The 21,293-nt window shown below is 51.3% G+C and overlaps 1 protein-coding gene and 1 pseudogene across 2 annotated transcripts; one reads left to right on the top strand and one right to left on the bottom strand.

The window, feature by feature from the left end:
- The first annotated feature begins 1,748 nt into the window (after window positions 1–1,748).
- Tbc1d13 (TBC1 domain family member 13) lies at window positions 1,749–20,838 on the top strand. 2 transcript variants are annotated; one of them, XM_036185137.1, is made up of 12 exons: window positions 1,749–1,886; window positions 2,736–2,809; window positions 4,523–4,563; window positions 5,096–5,157; window positions 5,255–5,354; window positions 8,020–8,102; window positions 9,910–10,069; window positions 13,977–14,187; window positions 14,686–14,849; window positions 17,179–17,339; window positions 17,490–17,547; window positions 18,310–20,838. In XM_036185137.1, the coding sequence occupies exons 1-12, from the start codon at window positions 1,864–1,866 to the stop codon at window positions 18,373–18,375; spliced, it is 1,203 nt and encodes a 400-aa protein (XP_036041030.1). In that variant the 5' UTR covers window positions 1,749–1,863; the 3' UTR covers window positions 18,376–20,838. The 2 variants fall into 2 exon arrangements, with proteins under 2 accessions (XP_036041030.1, XP_036041031.1); XM_036185138.1 differs by lacking the exons at window positions 1,749–1,886; window positions 4,523–4,563 and having other exon boundaries at window positions 2,746–2,809.
- Window positions 11,198–11,464, bottom strand: LOC118581241 (annotated as a pseudogene).
- Window positions 20,839–21,293: the final 455 nt, after the last annotated feature.

Raw genomic sequence — 21,293 nt, 5'->3', positions numbered from 1 at the left:
AGCTTAGGAGGCGTGGAAGTGGGTCACTAGGGGCAGGCACTGAGGGCTTCAAGATTCCAGTCACCCCTGGTTTGCCCTTGTTCTCTCCTTTCTTTCTTTCTTTCTTTTTTTTTTTTTTTTTTTTGAGACAATTTGTGTGTGTGTGTGTGTGTGTGTGTGTGTGTGTGTGTGTAACCCTGGCTGTCCTAGAATTAGCTCTGTAGCCCAGGCTGGCCTCGAACTCAAGAGATCCGCCTGCCTCTGCCTCCTGAGTGCTGGGATTAAAGGCATTTGTCACCACCACCACCATCCAGTTACCTTAATATTTTGTAGATTCATTTTATTGTTTTATGTGTATGATTTATGTATGTGCATGCCTGGTGCCCTTGAATGCCTGATGCCAGAAGAGGGCTTCAGATCCCCTGGAACTGGAGTTACAGACTGTTACAAGCCACTCTATGGGTACCAAGAACCGAACTCAGGTCCTATGCAAGAGCACCAAGTACTTCTTTTGTTTGTTTGTTTTTAGAGATAGAGTCTCTCTGTTTAGTCTTGGCTGACCTGGAACTCACTCTGTAGACCAGGTTGGCCTGGAACTCACAGAGATCCGCCTGCCTCTGCCTCCTGAGTCCTGGGATTAAAGGTTGTGTGTGTGTGTGTGTGTGTGTAACAGCTCTAGTTGTCCTGGAACTCGATTTGTAGACCAGGCTGGCCTTGAATTTACAGAAATCCACCTGCCTCTACCATCCCCAGCTCTCTTTACTAAAAAATATTGTGTAAGGGCTGGAGAGATAGCTTAGCAGCTAAGAACATTGACTTTTCTTACAGAAGGCCCAGTTCACTTTCCAGCACTCTCATGAGTGCTGTCTACAACACCAGGTCCAGGGGATCCAACACCCTCTTCTGACCTCTGGGCGGGTAAGAGATGCACAGACGTACATGCAAGCAAAGCACCCATACACATACTTTAAAAATGTGTGTATGTGTGCAAATATGCATGGGAGCACGTATGTGAACAGTATGCATGTGTGTGTGTTGGGGGGCCCTGATCTAAAAGTCAGTTGTCTTCCGTGATCGCTCACCATTTTATTCTTTGAGGGTAGTCTAGGGAGCCAGTTTGCCCCATCACCTTGCACATGCAGGGATTACCATCTCCGCCCCTCCGCTCTTACGTGAGTTCTAAGGATCCAAACATGCAAGCGCGTTATTCCCTCAACTATCAACGTCGAATTCACTTCTACCAGAGGACGACTTTGAACTTCTGATCTTCCAGCTTCCACCTCTCAAGAGCCGCACCCCCACGCATGCATCCCCACATCCAACCACAACAACTACACGCGGTGCTGGATCAGAAACCCAGGCGACGTGCATGCCAGGCAAGCCTTCTACCAACTGAACCTCACCCTCAGAAATTCTGTTTATGAGCTCCCAAAGGGAAGGAAACACCGAGCTGTACTCCGGCTTCTCCAAGCGGTACTTACTGAGCCACACGGTCATTTCCATAAGGACTCAGTATTGAACAAGACCACACCTGGGGACTGGATGCAGTTCAGCAAACAACTGCGCCGCGGTTAACGACAGGGAGCGAGCGAGATTGACAAGTGTATTACGCAGCTAGAAACCGAGGCGCAGGGACTGGCGGCCAGCGCGCTCAGGGGCTGCCCTGGCGCCGAGCGCAGGGGTTTGCCTGGGCAGAAAGCAGCCCCGCGTCACGTGATCCCGGGGCGGAGCCAGCGCGGCCGGGCTGCTCCGGAACGTGCACGCTCTCGGTTTTGCTTCCCGCCGGAGGCTTTTGCGGAGCTCTCCGGGTCCCCGAGGGGGGAGGGGGGGCAGTGGCGGCAGCTGGGGCTGCAGAAGCAGCCCGGGGGTCCGGAAGTCAACACCATGTCGAGTCTGCACAAGAGCCGGTAAGGAGGAGACCCGAGGGCAGGACTGAGCCTAGACTGCTCCGGCCGGGCCGCGCCTTCTCCCCGACGGAGCTGCTCAGCGCATGTGCGGCCAAGAATAGCCCCCACCCCCGGCGGAGGGTCCCCAGCGCCCACTTTACAACATCATTGCCAGTGTGACAGGGGCAGAAGCAGAGATGCTTCTCTACGTTGCAGTCACCTTTCTCTCTCTCACTCTGGACCCCTTTCCCTGGTGTCTCCCTCGTCCAGATCTATTACCCTCCCCACTTCCTGGCTCCAGGCTCCTCTTTTTCCCCGAAATACTCCTGTCCCTGTGCCCCGAGGTCTCCAGTCTGGCCTCTTAATTCCCTCTCCCCGCCAAGGCTACATCTTGCCGCGGCGGCTAAATTTTGCTCACTCCAGGACTAATTTTTAGCCTTTTGTCCTTGCCTGAGGACAGGCCCAAGAAGTCTGTGCCCCCTCCCCCTTCCCCAGCCAAGAGCTGTGGGAGTGGTGGGGAGACTCTTCAGGTCCGTTGTCTGTAGATCACATTACTCCTGGTTGCGAAGCTTGGTTGTGTGAATTCAGGTAGCAGTGGGCTGTGCTTGCCCACAGCAAATGCCCAGGAAATGCCAGCTCACTAACAGTGGAAAGTGCTTGGTGTTAAGGTCTCATTTCAAACCGTTTGACTAGAACACCTCCCCCAACCCCTTGGCCTTTGTTGGCATTGCGGACTTTAGAGGAAGAAACTTGTATTGCCCACTTCCCTAAGCTAGGAGTTGGAGACTGTTGAGGGAAGGGATCTGTGGGCTGCAAGATTGGTCATTAAGCCTGTTTGTTACCGTGGGGTTTCCTCTTCTGCCCTTGAAGGATTGCAGATTTCCAGGATGTCCTGAAGGAGCCCTCCATTGTGTTGGAAAAGCTTCGAGAGCTCAGCTTTAGTGGTAAGGCACAATTTTCCTCCCAGGCTCCCTGGAATAGCAGGGCTAAGAGGGAGGGAGAAGCATCAAGATGATACCCAAGGAGGCCAGGCTGATTTCATAGAGCTGTTTGGATGTTGTAGGAGTGGTAACCACCCTTCGGCCTTAGATGGGAGGCACATGGTTCCCCAGATTGCCTGAAGTAGCCTAAAGATTGAAATGGGGTTGACCTTTTGAGGCATTTGTCATTTCTCAGCTAGTTTCCTGAGTTTCAGAAGTTGCAGGGTGGTTCCCGGTTCCTCTACCTGGCTTTGGATCAGAGCTGAGAGTGACCTTTGGTTAAAGCTAAGACGCAAGCCTTGGAACACCAGCGTTAAGGAGTTGAGCGTCAGCCATGAGCGACTTTGCCCTTCTCACATAGTTGATGTTGCAGCACAGACATAGCTAGCTTTTTACCCTGTCTGTGGAAACACCCCAGGCCGTTTGAATAGGTCCTTGTGGCCCTGCTCTGCCCTGTAACTTGGCCAGGAAGGAGTTCACGTTGCCTGGGTCATGCAGATTCTGAGGTGGGAGCATTGGGGCAGGGACACCATCGCCAGAGCTGTTCTTGGGAGGTTCCTGGCGGCATTGCAGAAGTTGACCTTCCCATTCTAGAGTGCTGTGGAGGCCCCAGAGGTGAGGCTGTCTGTGGTGGTTGCACAGAGCTTGGGCTGCTATTTACGCCTGTGTCCTAATCCTTGTTTCTGTCCACAGATAAGTTCCTTTTTCTGTAAGTGAGGATGAGGGGACTAATCTTCCACACTTACTGGAACTAAAATAGGAATTAAGTGAAATCATGGCCGTCTGGCACAGAGCTCTTAACCTGACAGTCTGGTTTGAATTTCACAAATGCGGAATGGCATTTGTGTTCTGTGTCCTGTGCTAGGCAAGGAACAGCCACAAACATGCTTCTTGTCTGTCTGAGGCCTCTCCATCCATGGGAGTTACACACATTAAGTTCATGCTCAAGTTTTTAGATAATTCTGGTTGTGATGGGTGTTATAGACAGCCACAGAGCCATTGTGTGTGAGCAGAGATGCTGATGCCCAGCATAGTGAGTCAAAATTTTAATCTCAGAACAGGAGGCAGAGGCAGGTGGATCTATGTGAGTTCAAGGCCAGACTGGTCTATGTAGGGAGTTCCTGCACAGCCAGAGCTATATAGTGAGACCCTGTCTCAAAAAGTAAAATAAAAATCAGAGAGCCTGAGGCTGGGCATATCTTTCGGTTCATAGAGTGTTTGCCTAGCATGAACAGAGCCCCACTTTTGATTCTCGGCACCCTGTAAACTAGACCTATAAATTCTGCCACTCAGGAGAAGGAGGCCGGAGGAGCAGCAGTTCCTCCTTGGCTCCAAAGTAAATTTGAGGCCAACCTGGGCTACGTGAGCCTCTGCTTCCTCCCCGAAAAGAAGAGCCTAACTTTGAGTAGAGGTGGTAGTTGATAATGGCCTTTTTGAAGAAGAAAATATCAAAGATGAGAAGAGTCAAAGAACATTCCAGACGGATGAGGGACAGGGCGAGGGACAGGGCTGTAGACAGAAATTAGAGTTAGCATCCAGTGTAGACATTTCTTTGGTCGAGAATGGTTCCTGAAGTGCTTCCTGCCTACTCCACTCCCTGCCAACTGGCTCCAAGGTGTAGGGCTGGGGGGTTCTGGAACTCTGGCTTTGGGTGACCTTTGCCTGCTGTGTCCACAGGCATCCCCTGTGAGGGCGGACTGCGGTGCCTCTGCTGGAAGGTGGGTGTGCCTGGGGTGGGGCTTCTTGGTTTTGGGGTCTCCTGGGTCTTGCATGGACCTCCTCCCAGCCCCTCCTCTCTGTTCCTTTCCTTGCTTGTCTGAGGAAGTCTTTCTGGAAGTTGTGGGGTTTTGTGTTCTCTTGGCATCCTCTCCAGGATGCCTTTGGGGATGGAACACTTCATAATGCCAGCAAAGATTTCCCCTTCCCGGTGCCTGTGCGCATTGGAAGTGATGCTGATTGGGACAAAACAGAGGCTAGTTCCCCTGAAGCCACTAGCTGAGGTGGCGGCAGCATCTGTTCCTGGTTACCAGCCCTTCATTGCTATGCTCTCTTCTTGTTTAGAAGAGTCTGTGAGGAAAGCAGAGGGGATGGAGCTGGGGCTAGGAGGAGGGGGCCAGGCCGGAGCTCCTGGTCACAGCCATCTTGCCTGTTCCTGGTTTTGTGAAGCCTTTCTTTTGAGGCCTGGGTGCCTCCACTGCTGTCTAGGACGCGGGCAGGGATGTTGCAAGAGCTGTGCTGTTCTCTGTGCAGATCCTTCTGAACTACCTCCCTTTGGAGAGAGCCTCGTGGACTTCCATCCTGGCCAAGCAGAGGTGAGACCTGTGAACTGGAGGGCTTTCACCTCACACAGAGCCTGTCTTGCTTCCTGTGGGTGCTTCTCTGGACTCTTCCTTCTCTTCACTCCTGCAGGGGGCTCTATTCTCAGTTCCTGAGAGAAATGATTATCCAGCCTGGCATTGCCAAGGCCAACATGGGTGTATCCAGGGAGGATGTGACCTTTGAGGACCATGTAAGTAAGATTGGCATCAGGGGATGAGTATGGACACGGGGAGGGGAGAGGCTTGGACCAGACAAAGGGCCCCTTGCTGGAGGACAGGTGGGGCCTGGCCTGCATTCCCGTCAGTTCCCCCTCTTCATCAGGTTTCCCAGCCCTTGGAAACAGTGGGGTCTCCCTGCCTATTCCAGGCACAAGTTAACCACAGAGCCTGAGGCCCACTTAGTAACATAAGAGAGAACCATTGCCCTGAAGGTGCTGTGGGAGTCATCCTGCACCAGGAGCTCTTTGGGCATGGTCTCTGGAACCCACACCCCAGGACTTTTGTTTTGTTTTTAGTAAAAAGTTAATTAAGCTGAGTGGTGGTGGCGGTGGCGCATGCCTTTAATCCCAGCACTTGGAGGCAGTGAACTCTGTGAGTTCAAGGCCAGTCTGGTCTACAGATTGAGTTCCAGGACAGCCAGAGCTGTTACACAGAGAAACAACTCAAAAAACCAAAACTGCCGGGCGGTGGTGGCGCATGCCTTTGATCCCAGCACTCAGGAGGCAGAGTGAGTTCCAGGACAGGCTCCAAAGCAACACAGAGAAATCCTGTCTCAAAAAACCCAAAACAAAACAAAAAACCAAACAACAACAACAAAAAACAATAAAAGCACTTTTTTTTAGCTTCATTTGTTTTATGTGTATGAGCAGTTTGCTTATGTGCATGTATGTGCACTGCTGCATGCACGCTTGCTCAGAAGAGGGTGTCATCCTATGGAACTGGAGTTCTGGATGGTTGTGAGCCACCATGTGGTGCTGGGAACTGAGGTCCTTTGTTACGAGTAGTACATGCTCCATGCTGGGTGGATGCACGATTTTATTTCTAGCACTCAGGAGGCAGAGGCAGGTGGATCTCTGAGTTCCAGGCAAGCCTGGTCTACATAGTGAGTTCCCGGACTTCCAGGCCTATATTAAGAGACCCTGTCTCCAAAAATCTAAATAAATAAATAAAAGTATTAACATGCTTTTAACTACTGGTCTATCTCTCCAGTCCCCCACTGTTTGCTTTTTAAGATAGAGTCTTGGGGCTGGAGAGATGACCTAGTGGTTAAGAGCACTGACTGCTCTTCCACAGGACTTGGGTTCAATTCCCAGCACTCACATGGCAGCTCATAACTGTCTGTAATTCCAGCTCCAGGGGATCCAAAACCCTCACACAGATACATGCAGGCAAAACACCAATGTACATGAAATAAATGTAAATAAATAAATTTTAAAAAACCAACAAAAACCAAAAAAGACAGTCTTGCTGGGTGGTGGTGGTGCACATTCCTTTAATCCCAGCACTTGGGAGGCAGAGGCAGGTGGATCTCTGGGGGTTGTGGCCAGTCTGGTGTACATAGATGAGTTCCAGGACAGCCAGGGCTACTCAGAGAAACCCTGTCTCAAAAAAAAAGTAGAGTCTTGTATATTTCATGCTGGCCTGGACTCAATTTATAGCCAAGAGTGACCCTGAACCTAAAACATTTTTTTAAAGATTTATTTATTTATTATGTATACAGAAGAGGGCGCCAGATCTCATTACAGGTGGTTGTGAGCCACCATGTGGGTGCTGGGAATTGAACTCAGGACCTCTGGAAGAGCAGTCAGTGCTTTTAACCTCTGAGCCATCTCTCCAGCCCTTTTTTTCTTTTCTTTCTTTCTTTTTTTTTTGTGCCTGTCCTGGATCTCGCTCTGTAGACCAGGCTGGCCTTGAACTCATAGAGATCCCCTGTCTCTGCCTCCTGAGTGCTGGGATTAAAGGTGTGCACCACCGCCACCCATAAAACATTTTTAAAAATTGATTATTAGTATGTCTGTCTATGGGTACCAGTAAGGGTGTATGTCATGGCAGATGCAGAGGTGAGAGGCTAATTTGCGTCAGTCCCTGCCCCGCCCCCTTGTGTGTTGGGGACTGAACTTAGGTCTATGCTTGTGCAGCAAACACCTTTGCCCACTAAGCCATTTTGCAGGCTCAAAATGGATTTGTTTGTTTGTTTTTTGAGGCAGGATCTTGCTATATAGCCTAGGCTTGTCTCAAACTTGGAATCTTCCTGCTTCAGCCCTCCCAAGATCTGGGATTTATCCCTGGCTAAATGTTCATTTATTTGCCTTTTTATGGGCTTGGAGGTTGAGCAGAGGATCTAAACATGGTAGGCAGTCACTCTGCCACTGCACTGCATATCTCTGCTCACCCTGGGTTCTTGAGGAAGGTACTAGGATTGTATACTTGAAGAAAGAGCTGGATGAAATAAGTGCCTGTCCAAGGCCTGGAGAAAGTCCTGTTTTCTCTTCCTATACTGGCCCCGACCCATCCTCCCAGATAGGAGTTGACTACCTAAAGCCCTGGTAGATAATGAAATGACATTCGTTCATTCACCCTTTGGATAGCGCTCAGTGAGTGATTGCTACATGTACACTTCTGGCTGGGGCGCTGCTTGAACACTGTCTGCCATACAGAGCAGGCTGTAAGGCGCTCTCTGCCAGCTGGGTAGTGTGGAAGTGCCTCTAGAGAACCTGGGAGTCGTTGGGAGGCCTGTGCTTGCCAGTGGACTGAGCCTGTCTGGACCAGAGCTGGGTCTGTAGGCATTTGATTTGAGACCACCAAGCTGCAGCCCTGCCTGGGCCTTGCACACAGCATCTGCTTCTCTCTTCACAGCCCCTCAACCCGAACCCTGATAGCAGGTGGAACACGTATTTTAAGGACAACGAGGTGCTACTGCAGATTGACAAAGATGTCCGGTAAGAGGCTCCCATGGGCTTTCTGCTGCAGGGTGGCCTCGAGAGGGTTTGTACCTCCAGTGGCGTACCAAAGGGCACTGGAGCCTATTTGTCTGGTTTCAGTGACAGCTTCCCGAATTGACCTTGGGCAGGCGACTCAGGCTCTCTGAACTTATCTGAAAGTCGAAGTGAGGTGGCTCAGTTAAGGGCATGGGTCTTCACATATAATTTGGATTGTCGTGCTGGCTTTAGCATGCTACAGAGGCCTTTGAAATACTCAGTTGCCTTTAGAGAAGGGTCCTGGCAGCTGATCCCCCTTCACTTGGAGCAGCCTGACTGAGAGTCCTCTCTGGCACCCACTCCTTGTTTAGACAGGAGAGTCATGCACAGCGGCTCAGCGGCATTCCCAAGGAATCCTGGGGCTAATTCGGCCTGCAACAGCACAGGCCAGCTGCACCCATGTGAGGCGGGCTGTAGGTTTACCTGAGGAGACAGACACTCAACCTGTCAACACGTAGGCAAAGGTTGCACTGCTGTGAGGGAAGAGAGGCTGGTGCTCTGAGGGAATAGAGGCCTCCTTCTAGAGGTGACTCAGCATGAGATGCCAGGCGAGAGGAGGTTGGAAGGCATGGGGCTATGTGGAAGAGCTTCCTAGCCTGAGCACTGATGTAGGAGTTCCCCGAGGCTTGGGATAAAGTCTACAGGAAGATCCTTACCCCCTGAGTGCTGCATCTCTGCCCAGATCCCTTGCTAGGTGTCCTCTGGATGCCCGAATCGGGTGGTACAGCAGGCACTTAGTGCTTTTTTTCTCGGACTGGCATTGGAGCAGCCCTACCCATGAGATGCTGTACTGGTCAGTTTTAGGTGACGAGTCTCATCTTGCAGTACTTTGGGGGAGGGATTAGAGGCTCAGGCTCTCTCTCCCATTGGTGATGGCAGTAGCTTGTCAGTGTTTCCAGAGGGCCAGTGTGCAGTGTGCTGTGCCTAGGAGGTCTGAGAAGTATACGCGAATGCAGTGCCCTGTCATGCTCCAGATGTCCCCTGATTGCCGTTCCTTGAACATCTCTTCATGTCAGCAGAAGGTGTTGTGTTGTACTTAACCAAGTCTTTCCTGTGGTAAATGACCATGTCAGCAGAAGGTGTTGTGTTGTACTTAACCAAACCTTTCCTGTGGTAAATGACCATGGTGCATCTACAGACGGATGCATGTGAATGTATGTGTGTGTCTATAAAGTGTTTTTGCTGGGGATTGAACTCAGGACTTGACTCCTTATAAATATCAGACATACTTATATACATGTATATATAGTTAGTGCATATTAGGCCTGCCACCAAGCTATATAGCCTTCCGCTCCTACACAAGTGCTTTTGACATGGAGAGGTGTTTGTGGTTTATGATAATTAGGCTTTATGACCATAAAGACACATAAAAATTGTACATATGTGTGTACCTCTTCACAAACACATATGAAATGAACGTGTATATGTATGTGTAATTTCTCCTGCCTCTTTAAAAACAGTGTTTTGGGGGTTAAAATACTATTTAGTTTTTGAAACAGTCTTACATGAGTCAAGGCTGCTCAGGAGCTCACTTTGTAGCTGAAGCTGGCCTTGAACTCTGGGCAGTCCTCCTGCCTCAGGCCTTCCAAGTACTTGATGACAGGTGAGAGTCATCATACCCAGCTGAACTGTTACAATTACAAACAAGCAAACGGTGGAGAGTGGCTCAGTAATAGAGCACTTGTCTAGCATGGGTTAGTCCCAGCACTGTAAAATAAACAAATCAACTACTTTACCCTGAGTGATAGCATTCTTTCCATTCCAATAGGAGGCTGTGCCCAGATATATCCTTCTTCCAAAGAGCCACTGAGTACCCCTGCCTCCTCATCCTGGACCCACAGAATGAGTTCGAGACCCTTCGTAAGCGGGTGGAGCAGACAACATTGAAATCTCAGACGGTGGCCCGGAACCGGAGTGGGGTCACAAATGTAAGAGCCAGCTGGGGACCTGGGGTCCTTTTCTTTTTAAGATTTATTTATTTGTCCAAGTGTTTGCCTGCGTGTGCATATGTGCTCCGTGTACATGTTTGGTGCCTATGGAGGTCAAAAAAAGTCACTGGATGCCCTGGAACTAGAGTCGGGTAATTCTGAGTGCAGGAATTGAACTCTGGTCCTCTGCGAGAGCAAGTGCTCTTAATTGCCGAGCTTTCCCCCCAGCCCCCGGGGCCTTTCTTTCTTAGAGATTTATTTATTTATCGATTTATTTATTTTATGTATATGAGTGCTCTATTTGCGTGTATGCCTGCACACCAGAAGAGGGCATCAGATCCCATTGTAAATGGTTGTGAGCCACCATGTGGTTGCTGGGACTTGAACTCAGGTCCTCTGGAAGAGCAGCCAGTGCTCTTAACATTTGAGTCATCTCTCCAGCCCCTGGGGTCTTTTCTTAACAGACTGTCCCCTGCATGTCTCCTTTGGTCCACTGGCCCCAGTGCACTGGGTGCTTGCTAAAGGTTGGTGTCAAGACCTTTCTATTGTTCCAGCATGGTATACTAGCTGCAGGGTGAGGGCGGCACTCTCCTCATGCTCAGGCTCTGCCTCAGGCGAAATGGAGATGGTTCTGAGAGAGAAGGCCCGGGTGTGAAGAGGTGGCTAGTACTGAGGTGGCTAGCAGCCCATCCAGGTCTGGATGTCAGCTTCAGCTGACCTGTAGGGCAGCCAGGGAAGGATGGAGAAGAAACAGCATTCCAAGTGTTGTGGGGAGCATGTGCCAAAGTCTTCATATGTGAGAGAATGCCAGTGCTCAGGAAATAGGGGTCAGGCTAGTGACTGCTGCCGAAGACAAGAGCCCCACCCCAGTAGCCACTGTGTGTCCCCCCCCACACACACACACACACAGGCCATCTAGCGATGTCCCTGTTACCCACTGCAGGGATCGTGAAGCCACTGGTCACTGCCCTGTGTGGTGCACACATACCACCCTGCCTCCTGAACACCCTGGAGGAAATCACACAGCTGTTTCTCAGTTCCAGGGCTGGTGGTCAGTTTTGGATTTGTGTTGACTGTTGATACTTATTTACCATATAAATGTAATTTATCTTTTTTTTTTTAACTTTATTATTGTACAAGGGTCAAAATGCGTAGGACCTGCCCTGATGAGCATCTTATGCCCGTTCTGATGGCCATGAATGTGCCAAAGGTGCCGCCACTCTGCATTATGGTTTTCCCAATGCCGCCCATCACCTCCGGACCCACATTCCAATCCCGAGACAGTAGAAGGTGCCTAACAGTGCCCAGCCGCCATGCCCATGGCACAAAGCCCATCTTTACCTGGTGGAAGCAGCTGGGCTGGGACTGCCTGTAGGGACCCACGACCACTGGCATCCCATGCACCGCTTCGTGGTCTCACACTGAAAGTTTAATTTATCGTTTGTACCGTGGAAAAATAAATGAAGGCGGCCCCATGGCTAGAAGCTGTGAGACAATAGAGAGAAATGCTGGGGGTTCTAGACCAGCCAGTGGTGGGAGGGCAGACGGGGTTCAGGTGTCCTTGGGCATGGAAGGGATATCAAAACAGATGCTTGCATTTGTCTAGGCCAGAATTTGCTGTCTGGTTAGAGCAGGGGCAGATCTGGGACACACAGAAAGGGGTATCTCTGAGGGTTGTTGAGCTCCAGGATCTAGCAGACCCCGCCACTATGGCAGCTGCTATGTCCAAAATAGGTGTATGGCCTTATTTCTCCATTTAGACCCACTGCTTTGGGACCTGTGGTGAGTAGTGACTTGTTCCCACATGTCACCGGCTTTCATGTTGGCGGGAAAGCTCTCCTGTCAGCCTCTGCAGCAGGGAATGGAGGATTGCACAGATTTCTTTTCCCAGAACTAGTTGCTAACTAGTCAAGCTGCTGATGGAGCAGTCAGGGCAGATGCCCTCCCTTCTGGTCCCGTGTACCTGCCTGGGGTGGGTGTCAGCATTCAGGCATCTGTACTGGCCTGCCCTTAGGGTTCTGACAGGAGATATCCTCAGCTGTAGCCACTAAGAGTACCCCTGTGTGCATTTCCTGTTTCCTTCTAAAGGAAGGCTTTGCCTATCTCCCCCCACTTCACGTCTTCACCGTCTCTGCCCCTTCTCTGTCCCCTCTCTCTCCTCCCCTCAATAAACCTCCCATGTGGGCCCTGACTCTTTCGTGCCAGTTTTAAAATACAACAGTTAGGGTCCACCAGAGTTGTTGGGCATAGCCCAGGCTTGGTGAAGGAACCGTGGCTCGGATTTGTACATCCCTCTTGGCGTGGATGCTGATTGCCTGGATGAAGGCCCAACCTTGTTCATCCTTTCTCTATAGTATTGTCTATGCGGGTCATGCTGTACCCGTTTTACCTTTGGATCTGGTCCTGAAGCTCCGTCCCTAGGACTCTGGACCTGTAGTGGGGTCAGTTAAGTCAGCCTTCTGTGTGACTCTGGGCATGATCGCTCCTGGCCTGCCTGGCTGTGGAACAGCTAGAGGAAATGATGTCATGGAAAGCAGGTTCTTGGAAAGCTGGAAGCACTTCGTGGGAGAAAGCCTGCTCCAGCAGCTTGGCGCACAGGCTTTGGGCTGGCCAGTCCAGGTTCAAGTCTGTGTGGGCCTGTTTCCTCGTCTGGAACTCTTCAGAGGTGCTGCTGTGGCTCAAAGCCTGGAATCTGAGGCAGGAGGATCAGCTCCAGGCCATCCTCAGCTAGATGAGGAGTTGGAACCAGCCTGAACCATGTGAGGTTCTGTTGAAAACAGAAAGTGGCCTTGAGAAAAGATGGAGGAGTATGGTTTGCTCCTGGGCTGCGAGTGTTTCTATCACATACATGTATGACGGGTATGTAGAGACAGCCTGGGCTCCCTGGACTCAAAGACAGCCCTGTACAGCTCTGCACCCACTGCTGGAACAGGCTGACCCCAAATTTCCTGAGCTTCTGCAGAGCCACTCTTTTTCTTGTTGTGAACTGGTTTTATGCAGTCCAGGGTGGCCTAGAACTCTATATGTAGTTGAGGCTGGCATTGAACCCCTCACCCTCCTGATTCAACTTGCAAGTCTGGGATTTACAGCCCTGCACCACTGCATGCAGCCAAGTTTTTTTCAGTTGAAGTGTACATATTTAAAAATGCACACATGGACAGGAGAGATGGCTTAGAGGTTAAGAGCACTGACTGTTCTTCCAGAGGTCCTGAGTTCAATTCCCAGCAACCACATGGTGGCTCCCAACCATCTGTAATGAGATCTGGTGCCCTCTTCTGGCATACAGGCAAACATGCAGGCAGAACACTGTTTACATAATAAATGAATACATATTTAAAAAAAAAACATTTTATGTATATAGCTAGATTTGTTTTCCCTTTTTATTTTTCTGGTTTTTTCGAGACAGGTTTTCTCTGTGTAGCTTTGCGCCTTTCCTAGAACTCACTCTGTAGACCAGGCTGGCCTCGAACTCACAGAGATCCACCTGCCTCTGCTTCTCAAGTGCTGGGACTAGAGGAGTGTACACCATCATTGCCTGTTCTGACCTCTGTTTTTTTTTTTTTCTTTCTTTCTTGTTCTTTTGTTTTGTTTCATTTTTGTTTTAGAGACAGGGTTTCTCTGTGTAGTTCTGGCTGTCCTGGAACTCACTCTGTAGACCAGGCTGGCCTCAGACTCACAGAGAGCCTCCTGAGTGCTGGGATTAAAGGTGAGCGCCGCCACCGCCCGGCTGCTATGGCCTGTCTTTGCCCTAGTTGTCACTCCATTGTCTTCCTGCAGCACCGCCCTGCCTCCTCTTGTGGCGGGCAGGCTCCTCCAGGCCCTGTCTTGCCCATAAGCTAGGATGTTAAGTCAAGTCGGCCTTCGTGGGAACATCTGACCTGCTAACAGGCTCTCCTCTTCTCCCCAGATGAGCTCCCCACACAAGAACAGCACCTCGCCGGCCCTGAACGAGTATGAGGTTCTGCCTAATGGCTGTGAAGCCCACTGGGAGGTGGTAGAGCGGATCCTGTTCATCTACGCCAAGCTCAACCCTGGCATCGCTTATGTGCAGGGCATGAATGAGATCGTGGGCCCCCTCTACTATACTTTTGCCACTGACCCCAACAACGAGTGGAAAGGTAGACAGGCTCGCTCATAGCCTCCTGAACCTCCCATTGTTGCCTCCCTAGAGAAAAGATTGTGACTAGCCGGACTGGTGGGCCATGTGGGGCTCCGGAGCCTCATCTGCTTTCAGATACCTATGCTCATGTCAGAACAGGTGCTGGCCTGGATTGTATCTAAGACCCTTTCCAGCTCTGCCTTCTAGAATACTGCTGTTCACTGATCTATTGGTACTTGTAACTTTCTATAGAATAGATGGTCACAAGCAGCTGAAAGAGGTGACCCATTGGCATAGCGCATGATAAGCTGCTGAGTGGACTGTGGGCCTAGAAGGCAAGGCAGAAGTAGTGGTACCCTTAGAGGTGGACAGGGGCCAAGGTGAGGGACCCATTCCAGCCTCCACAGGTGCAGCTGGGTGACACATAGAAGTGGGGTGTATGTCCTGGGTGAGAGGTGAGGAGGGACTGAAGAACACCTCATTCCTGTGTCCACCCACACCTCACTGTCTGTCTCAGAACACGCTGAAGCCGACACCTTTTTCTGCTTCACCAACCTCATGGCTGAGATCCGGGACAACTTCATCAAGAGCCTGGATGACTCCCAGTGTGGCATCACCTACAAGATGGAAAAGGTGTACTCCACCTTGAAGGACAAGGATGTGGAACTCTACCTGAAACTGGTGAGGACCAGACACACAGGCAGGACACATGGACAGAGCACACGGGTAGGGCACGGGCCAGGCTCACAGCTGCTTCTGCCTGAGTCTGGGGCTGGAAGTGGCTGCAGTTGAGAACACTGGGCATTTACTCTGGATATGGGCCCAGCGCCAGGGGATGCTGACCCATGTGCTGAGGCAGGCCTGGGAGGCTGGCAGCTGAGCATAGCAGCCCAGTAGGCTGGGAGGGGAGTGGAGAGTGGAGAGTGACGCTTGTAGGCTTGAATGTGGTGGCGCACGCCTTTAGTTCCAGCACTCGGGAAGCAAAGGCAGAAGTATCTCTGAGTTCGAGGCCAGCCTGGTATATAGGGTGAGTTCCAGGACAGCCAGGAATAATAATACCTAGAGACACTTTGTCTCAAAAAAAAAAAAAAAAAAAAAAAGCCGGGTGGTGGTGGCGCACGCCTTTAATCCCAGCACTGGGAGGCAGAGGCAGGCGGAGCTCTGTGAGTTCAAGGCCAGCCTGGTCTCCAAAGCAAGTTCCAGGAAAGGCTACACAAAGAAACCCTGTCTCGAAAAAACCAAACCAAAACAAAACAAAAACAAAACAATGCCGGGTGGTGGTGGTACACGCCTTTAATCCCAGCAATCAGGAGGCAGAGACGGGGATATATAAGTTTGAGGACAGCCTGGTCTACACAGAGAAACCCCACCCTGCCTCAAAAAAACAAAGCACCAAGCCCAGTCACGTGAGTCCAGTCCCTGGGCCCACCCGGTAAAAGGAGAACTGACTCCTGCAAGTTACCTTCTACTCTACACACCTCTCTCCAGCACACACATTCAAGCTGTGCTAAGCTCCTGTATTTCACGAAACAGTTCAGTTTAAGCTAGACGGGGAGGCACAGCCTAGGAGAAGGTTCAAGCCAGCCTGGCCTATATAGTGAGGCCAGTTTACATGAAAACCTACCTTAAGAATAAATTAAGGAGCCAGATGGTGGTGGTGCTCGCCTTTAATCCCAGTACTTGAGAGGCAGAGGCGGGCAGATCTCTGAGCTTGAGGCCAGCCTGGTCTACAAAGTGAGTTCCAAGACAGCCAGGACACAGAGAAACCCTGTCTCCAAAACAAAAACAACAACAACAAAAAAAAAACCTAAAAAAATTTTAAAAAGACACATTTTTACATATAAATGTTACAAGTGTTATGGGATAGGGATGTGGCTCAGTTGACGGAATGCCTGCCTAGTGTGCATGAAGCCCTGGGCTCCATCTGGCTTCCATTCTCAGTGGTGTATTAACCAGCCACAGTGATACATGCCTGTAATCTCAACTCTCAGAGGTGGAAGCCAGGAATATCAGGAGTTTAAGGTCATACCTGGCTTCATGGTGACTTTGACCCCAACCTGGGCTGTACATAAAAAAGCATTGAAAACAAAAACAAACAAAAAAAATGAAGCCAGGTATGGTGGCACACGTCTTTAATCCCAGCACTCAGGAGACAGAGGCAGACAGATCTTTGTGAGTTCAAAACCACCTTGGTCTCAAGTTCCAGGACAGCCAGGGATGTTACGCAGAGAAACCCTGTCTCAAAAAACAAAACAAAACAAAAACATAAACAATGAATAGGGACAAAAACAAAAAACTCGGGAGGCAGAGGCAGGCGGAGCTCTGTGAGTTCAAGGCCAGCCTGGGCTACACAGTGGTTTCAAGAGACCCTGTCTAAAAACCAAGTTGATAAAATGTTTTGTGAATATTATTTTATTAATATATATATATTAATATTCTTATTTTGGTTTTTTGAGACAGGGTTTGTCTGTTTAGTCCTGGCTATCCTGGAACTCAGTCTTTTTTTTTTTTTTTGGTTTTTCAAGACAGGGTTTCTCTGTGTAGCCCTGGCTGTCCTGGAACTCACTTTGTAGACCAGCCTGGCCTCAAACTCAAGAGATCTACCTGCCTCTGCCTCCCCAGCATGGGGATTAAAGGCGTGCACCACCATGCCAGTCTTGAAGCATTCAGTTTTAAATGAATACAGAATGCTATTTTTGCTGTGTGGTGCGTGCTCTTCCTGTTGATACCCTCTGTGGCTCATCAAAGTGCTCCTCTCTTGGGGCTTTCTGTTCTGTGAGGTGGTTTCATGGGTTATGTAAGCTGAGCACAGGTACTGTGCCTGGTACTGGTCCTTGTGCTTGTGGTGAGCCATCATTTCCAAATCATCAAAAGCTATGGCAACATTGGGTGGGCTGGCAGCAGCTGACCCTTAGTGGTCGGAGACTCAGTGTGGCCCCTCCTCGCTGGGCTTGCTCCTAGGTTCTAATTTCTTTATGCAGCTGACACCCGATCCCTGCTGTCTCCCCAGCAAGAGCAGAATATCAAGCCCCAGTTCTTCGCCTTCCGCTGGCTGACACTCCTGCTGTCGCAGGAGTTCTTGCTGCCTGATGTCATCCGAATCTGGGACTCCCTCTTTGCCGATGACAACCGCTTCGACTTCCTCCTCCTGGTCTGCTGTGCTATGCTCATGTGAGTGGGGCCATGATTTGCCCTGTCTGTAAGGAAACCAGGCATCGGGCAAGCGGGACTTGCTGAGGGTGATGGAGTAAGTGGAGGGCTGCCGGCCGGCCTGCTCCTGGGACATCCAGGCCCCAGCTGTGGCGGCTTGTTTCCTTGCAGACTGATCCGGGAGCAGTTGCTGGAGGGGGATTTCACCATCAACATGCGGCTTCTGCAGGTACTGAGCACGGGGTGGGGGGGGGGGGGGCAGATACTTTCCACTCTCCACCCTGCAGCAGCCATTGTGGCAGGCTGGCAAAAAACAGGAGCATGTATTATGGGTTCGGGTCCAGACTTCTGGACCACATCTGGTTTGGATCTGAGTTGAATCCTGGTCTTCATAGACCTTGAGTAGTGTGCGGCCTTGGCCCTCCAGGACTCTGGACGACAAGATGAAGGTAGTGGATGTTGCTGATTATGCTCAGACAGGGAGGTGTGTGTCCGGAGGGCCTGACAGCCAGCCTGAGGTTCAGGTGTGTTCTGCTCTGCCTGTCATGTGACTTGAGCCAAGTGACATTTTCTAGGCCTCAATGTCTTCACCAACTCCTGGCTTAAGGTTGGTTTTCAATAACCTCACTAGCTAGGTCTGTAAGATGGATGTAATCACAGCACCCCTTCTTGGGGCTCCTCAGGGGCTACACTGCCTGAAGTAGCTCCAGCTTCTGTATGGGTGTGGCTCCAGGTTCTATGTCAGGAGATGGGAGGACTGAGGCCTTGGGCACCCCAGTTCTAGACAGGCTGTGAGACCCTTTGGACCTCAGGAGTTGTGATCTCAGTGACACGCAGTGTTTGGGGGTGGGATACTCAGGGTGTCTGGTATACCATGGTCCCTGCCCCTGGTGCCATACCATGGTGCCATCTGTGTGGGGAGGCGGTGGGTGTGATGAGTGGAACACAGTGGGCTGCTTCAAGAGCACATTGTGATCTTCTTGGTGTCCAGGATTACCCCATAACAGATGTCTGCCAGATCCTACAGAAAGCCAAGGAACTCCAAGACTCAAAGTAACCTGGTAGCAAGAGGCCCAGGTTTGGAAGAGCAACCACCTGTGCTCTGCACCTGGTTTGTGGGACACAGAGCAGCCAGTGGGAAAGCGAGCCTGAGGACAAGCTGCAGGCTTGGCCAGCTCCAGGTCTTCCCACCCTGGTTCCCATGGTCCAGGCTCTCCTCCTGGAGCACACTGTGCTGTGCTCCTCCCCAGTGCTCGACCCTGCCACTCTCCCTGAACTTCAGCCCCGCGCCTCTCTGCCCAGGCCGCTGAGCAGGGCTGGAGCCCCGCGCTTCTCTGCCCAGGCTGCCGAGCAGGGCTGGAGCCCTGAACTGGTTTCCTGGGGTTGGGGCCATTTGGGGCACAGGAGGCCAGCAAGGGTCCTGCCGTGCCTCTGCCCAGGAGCTCCATGTCCTTTGTGCTTTCATCCTCCCCTGGGACTTGGTCAGGGGAGGTACCTGGCGATGGCCAGAAACCGTTTCTGAGTGTTGGTGCTCACGCTGCTTGGGGAAGTGACCCCGGAAGAGCTGAGTGACTGCCAATTCTAGGTCCACCTCCTGTCTCTCCTGTCTGGTGTGCTTGCTCATGTCCCCCAGGTGTCTGTCTGTGTGTGTGTGTGTGTGTGTGTGTGTGTGTGTGTGTGTGTGTGTACATACATGTGTGTGTGTACGTGTGTGTTCATACATGCCCTGGACGTGGAGTGAGGTATGTTGGAGTCGCTCTAAGGTCCTGCTTCCTCTTTCCTGTGTCTCTGCCTCTTCCTGCCTCCCTTTTCTTTTGCCAGAGGTGTGTGACTCCTGCTGTTCCTTCCTCCCCATTTCTCGTTACTCTTCTCTTGGGGTGCCTTACCCCAAACCTCTCTCCTCCTCTCTGCTTCCTGAAGCCAGCAGTCAGAATGAGGAATGTGGCTTAGTAAGACCCCTGCAGGCCAGCCTTGGCTTGGGCATTCTGTTCCTGTCCCCAGCCCAAGGTTTCAAGGTCCCCTAGTCAGAGGGACTCCACAGTGGCTAGTGAGAGAGCCCTGATGTGTCTGCTCGTGGAAACCACATGCTGCTGGCCATGGTGGACTGTGAGACTAAGCTTCCTGCCCATCTTCTGCCTAAGTGTGGAGAGAGGAGGGAGGAGGCAGGTCACTTCAGGGCTTCCTGCAGACTCATGGCCTCAGAGATCAAGGATGGCCCAGCTGTGCTGTGCCTGGGGTCGGAGCCAAGCATTTCAGTTGAGATGTCATCCCTGTGGCCTCCGTGTTCCTACCAAGGGGGTGCCAGTCTCATCGAGGGCAGGGGACCAAAAATGCCTCTGTGTGTCCAAGAGAGCTGCATCTGTCTGTCCTCTGCTCCTACGGGGCTGTGTAGGTGCTTGGGCTGTCCCCCAGCTCTGGGGCCAGTGTGCCCCTAGCCACTCCCTGTTCAGCAAGTAGACTTTTTCTGACCTTGCCCCTCCCCTCCTTTTATGTGGAGGCCAGGTTGTTTAGGTCCTGAAGGTACGTTGACCAAAAGAATCCTCACTGACTGGCCCCAGGACTGCAGCAGCCACCTGAAGCCTTCCTGAGCCCAGTGGGCAGGGCTTCCTGCCTTCCCAGGCCGCTGGGGAGTGAGTGTGGAGTGAGTCTCCTTGGGTGCTGCTGGGGCTCTGTGCTTGCCTTTTTCCCGTTTTGCTATCTTCTCCCCCAACACACAATATTTGGGTGGCTTAAAAACAAAAACGAAAACAAAAAAAAAACCAAAAAACTATTTATTTAGACACAGGCTATTTATTGCAGATTGGCAAGTAACTTGGGGCTGTGGGTGTCTGGTAGTGGCTGGGATGGTAGAGTTGGAGGCATGGATTGTGTTAATTTCCCAAGGTTAACTCTGACATCCTATCCCATCCCTGGCTGGGAGGGCTGCCAGCTCTACACTAGAACTGAGTATAAAGAGGCCAGAGTTGGTGCATTTGCTGTACTCAAAGATACAGGACACATACACTCCCAGCATCCTGGCCGTCCCCTCATCTAGGACCTGTCACTGGTAGTTCAGCCCCAGCATTGACCTCTTCATTGTCTGGAAGCCAGCGGACACTGCCTGGGACACCCAGTGTATTCCCTTTTGCCTGTTCCTCCCTCCCTCCCTCCCTCTCTCCCTCCCTCCCTCCCTCCCTCTCTCTCCCTCCCTCCCCTTGCTACTCTTCCTGGGACCGTGCTACTGGAATTACTGCATCAGATTGGTTTCTGTGGGAGACCTGCATCCTGTGCCCACTACTTGGTCCTTGGGATGAAGGCCAAGGACACACAGACTCTTCTTGAGTAGAGTGGCTCCCCAGTTGGGTGCTGCCCGAGGAAAGGACTTTTCCTCTGAGGACCTGCAGCTCTCCCGCTGGGAGTGGCCCCCTGGAGCTCCGCAGGTACCCCTGAGGGTCAGGACAGCACTGGCTTTTGTGTTCACATCCGTTCTGAGTCAGTGCTGTTAATGAGTTGTCCTTAATAAACCGTGTGCTCTTTACCATGTGGATTGGTCCTTTGATGCCTGGACGTGAGACTTTGGAGCAAGGACAAAGTCAGAGTCCCTTCCACTGGTCTAAGAAAGACCAGCAAGTGCTTTCTAGGAGAGCCTGCCCCTTCCAGTTCAGCTGCCACAGTTGCAGGAGATGGGTGGGCTTAGGAAGGAGGGCTGTGCAGGACACACTTCATTATTCATTTCTTAGTTGTATTTGTGTGCGTCCTGCGGGTTAAGAAGTCTTGCTGCAGTCACATCTCTATCATGTGGGTCCCAGAAATGAAACCCAGGCCATCAGGCTCGGTGGCCAGCCCCTTTACCCACGGAGCCCTCTCACCTGCTGCTGGCGGTGCACTCTACTTTAGGTTAGTTAGTACTTAGTCTTAGGGGCAGTGTTTTGCTATGTAGTCCAGGCTAGCCTCAAGCTCTCTTCATCCTCTCTTAGTCTCTGAGGCAGGGGCATT

The sequence above is a fragment of the Onychomys torridus genome, chromosome 4 (assembly GCF_903995425.1).
Source record: "Onychomys torridus chromosome 4, mOncTor1.1, whole genome shotgun sequence".
In the NCBI taxonomy this organism is placed as follows: Eukaryota; Metazoa; Chordata; class Mammalia; order Rodentia; family Cricetidae; genus Onychomys; species Onychomys torridus.
Note: the sequence above shows the minus strand (reverse complement) of the source record. Positions and strands in the feature narration are given on the sequence as shown.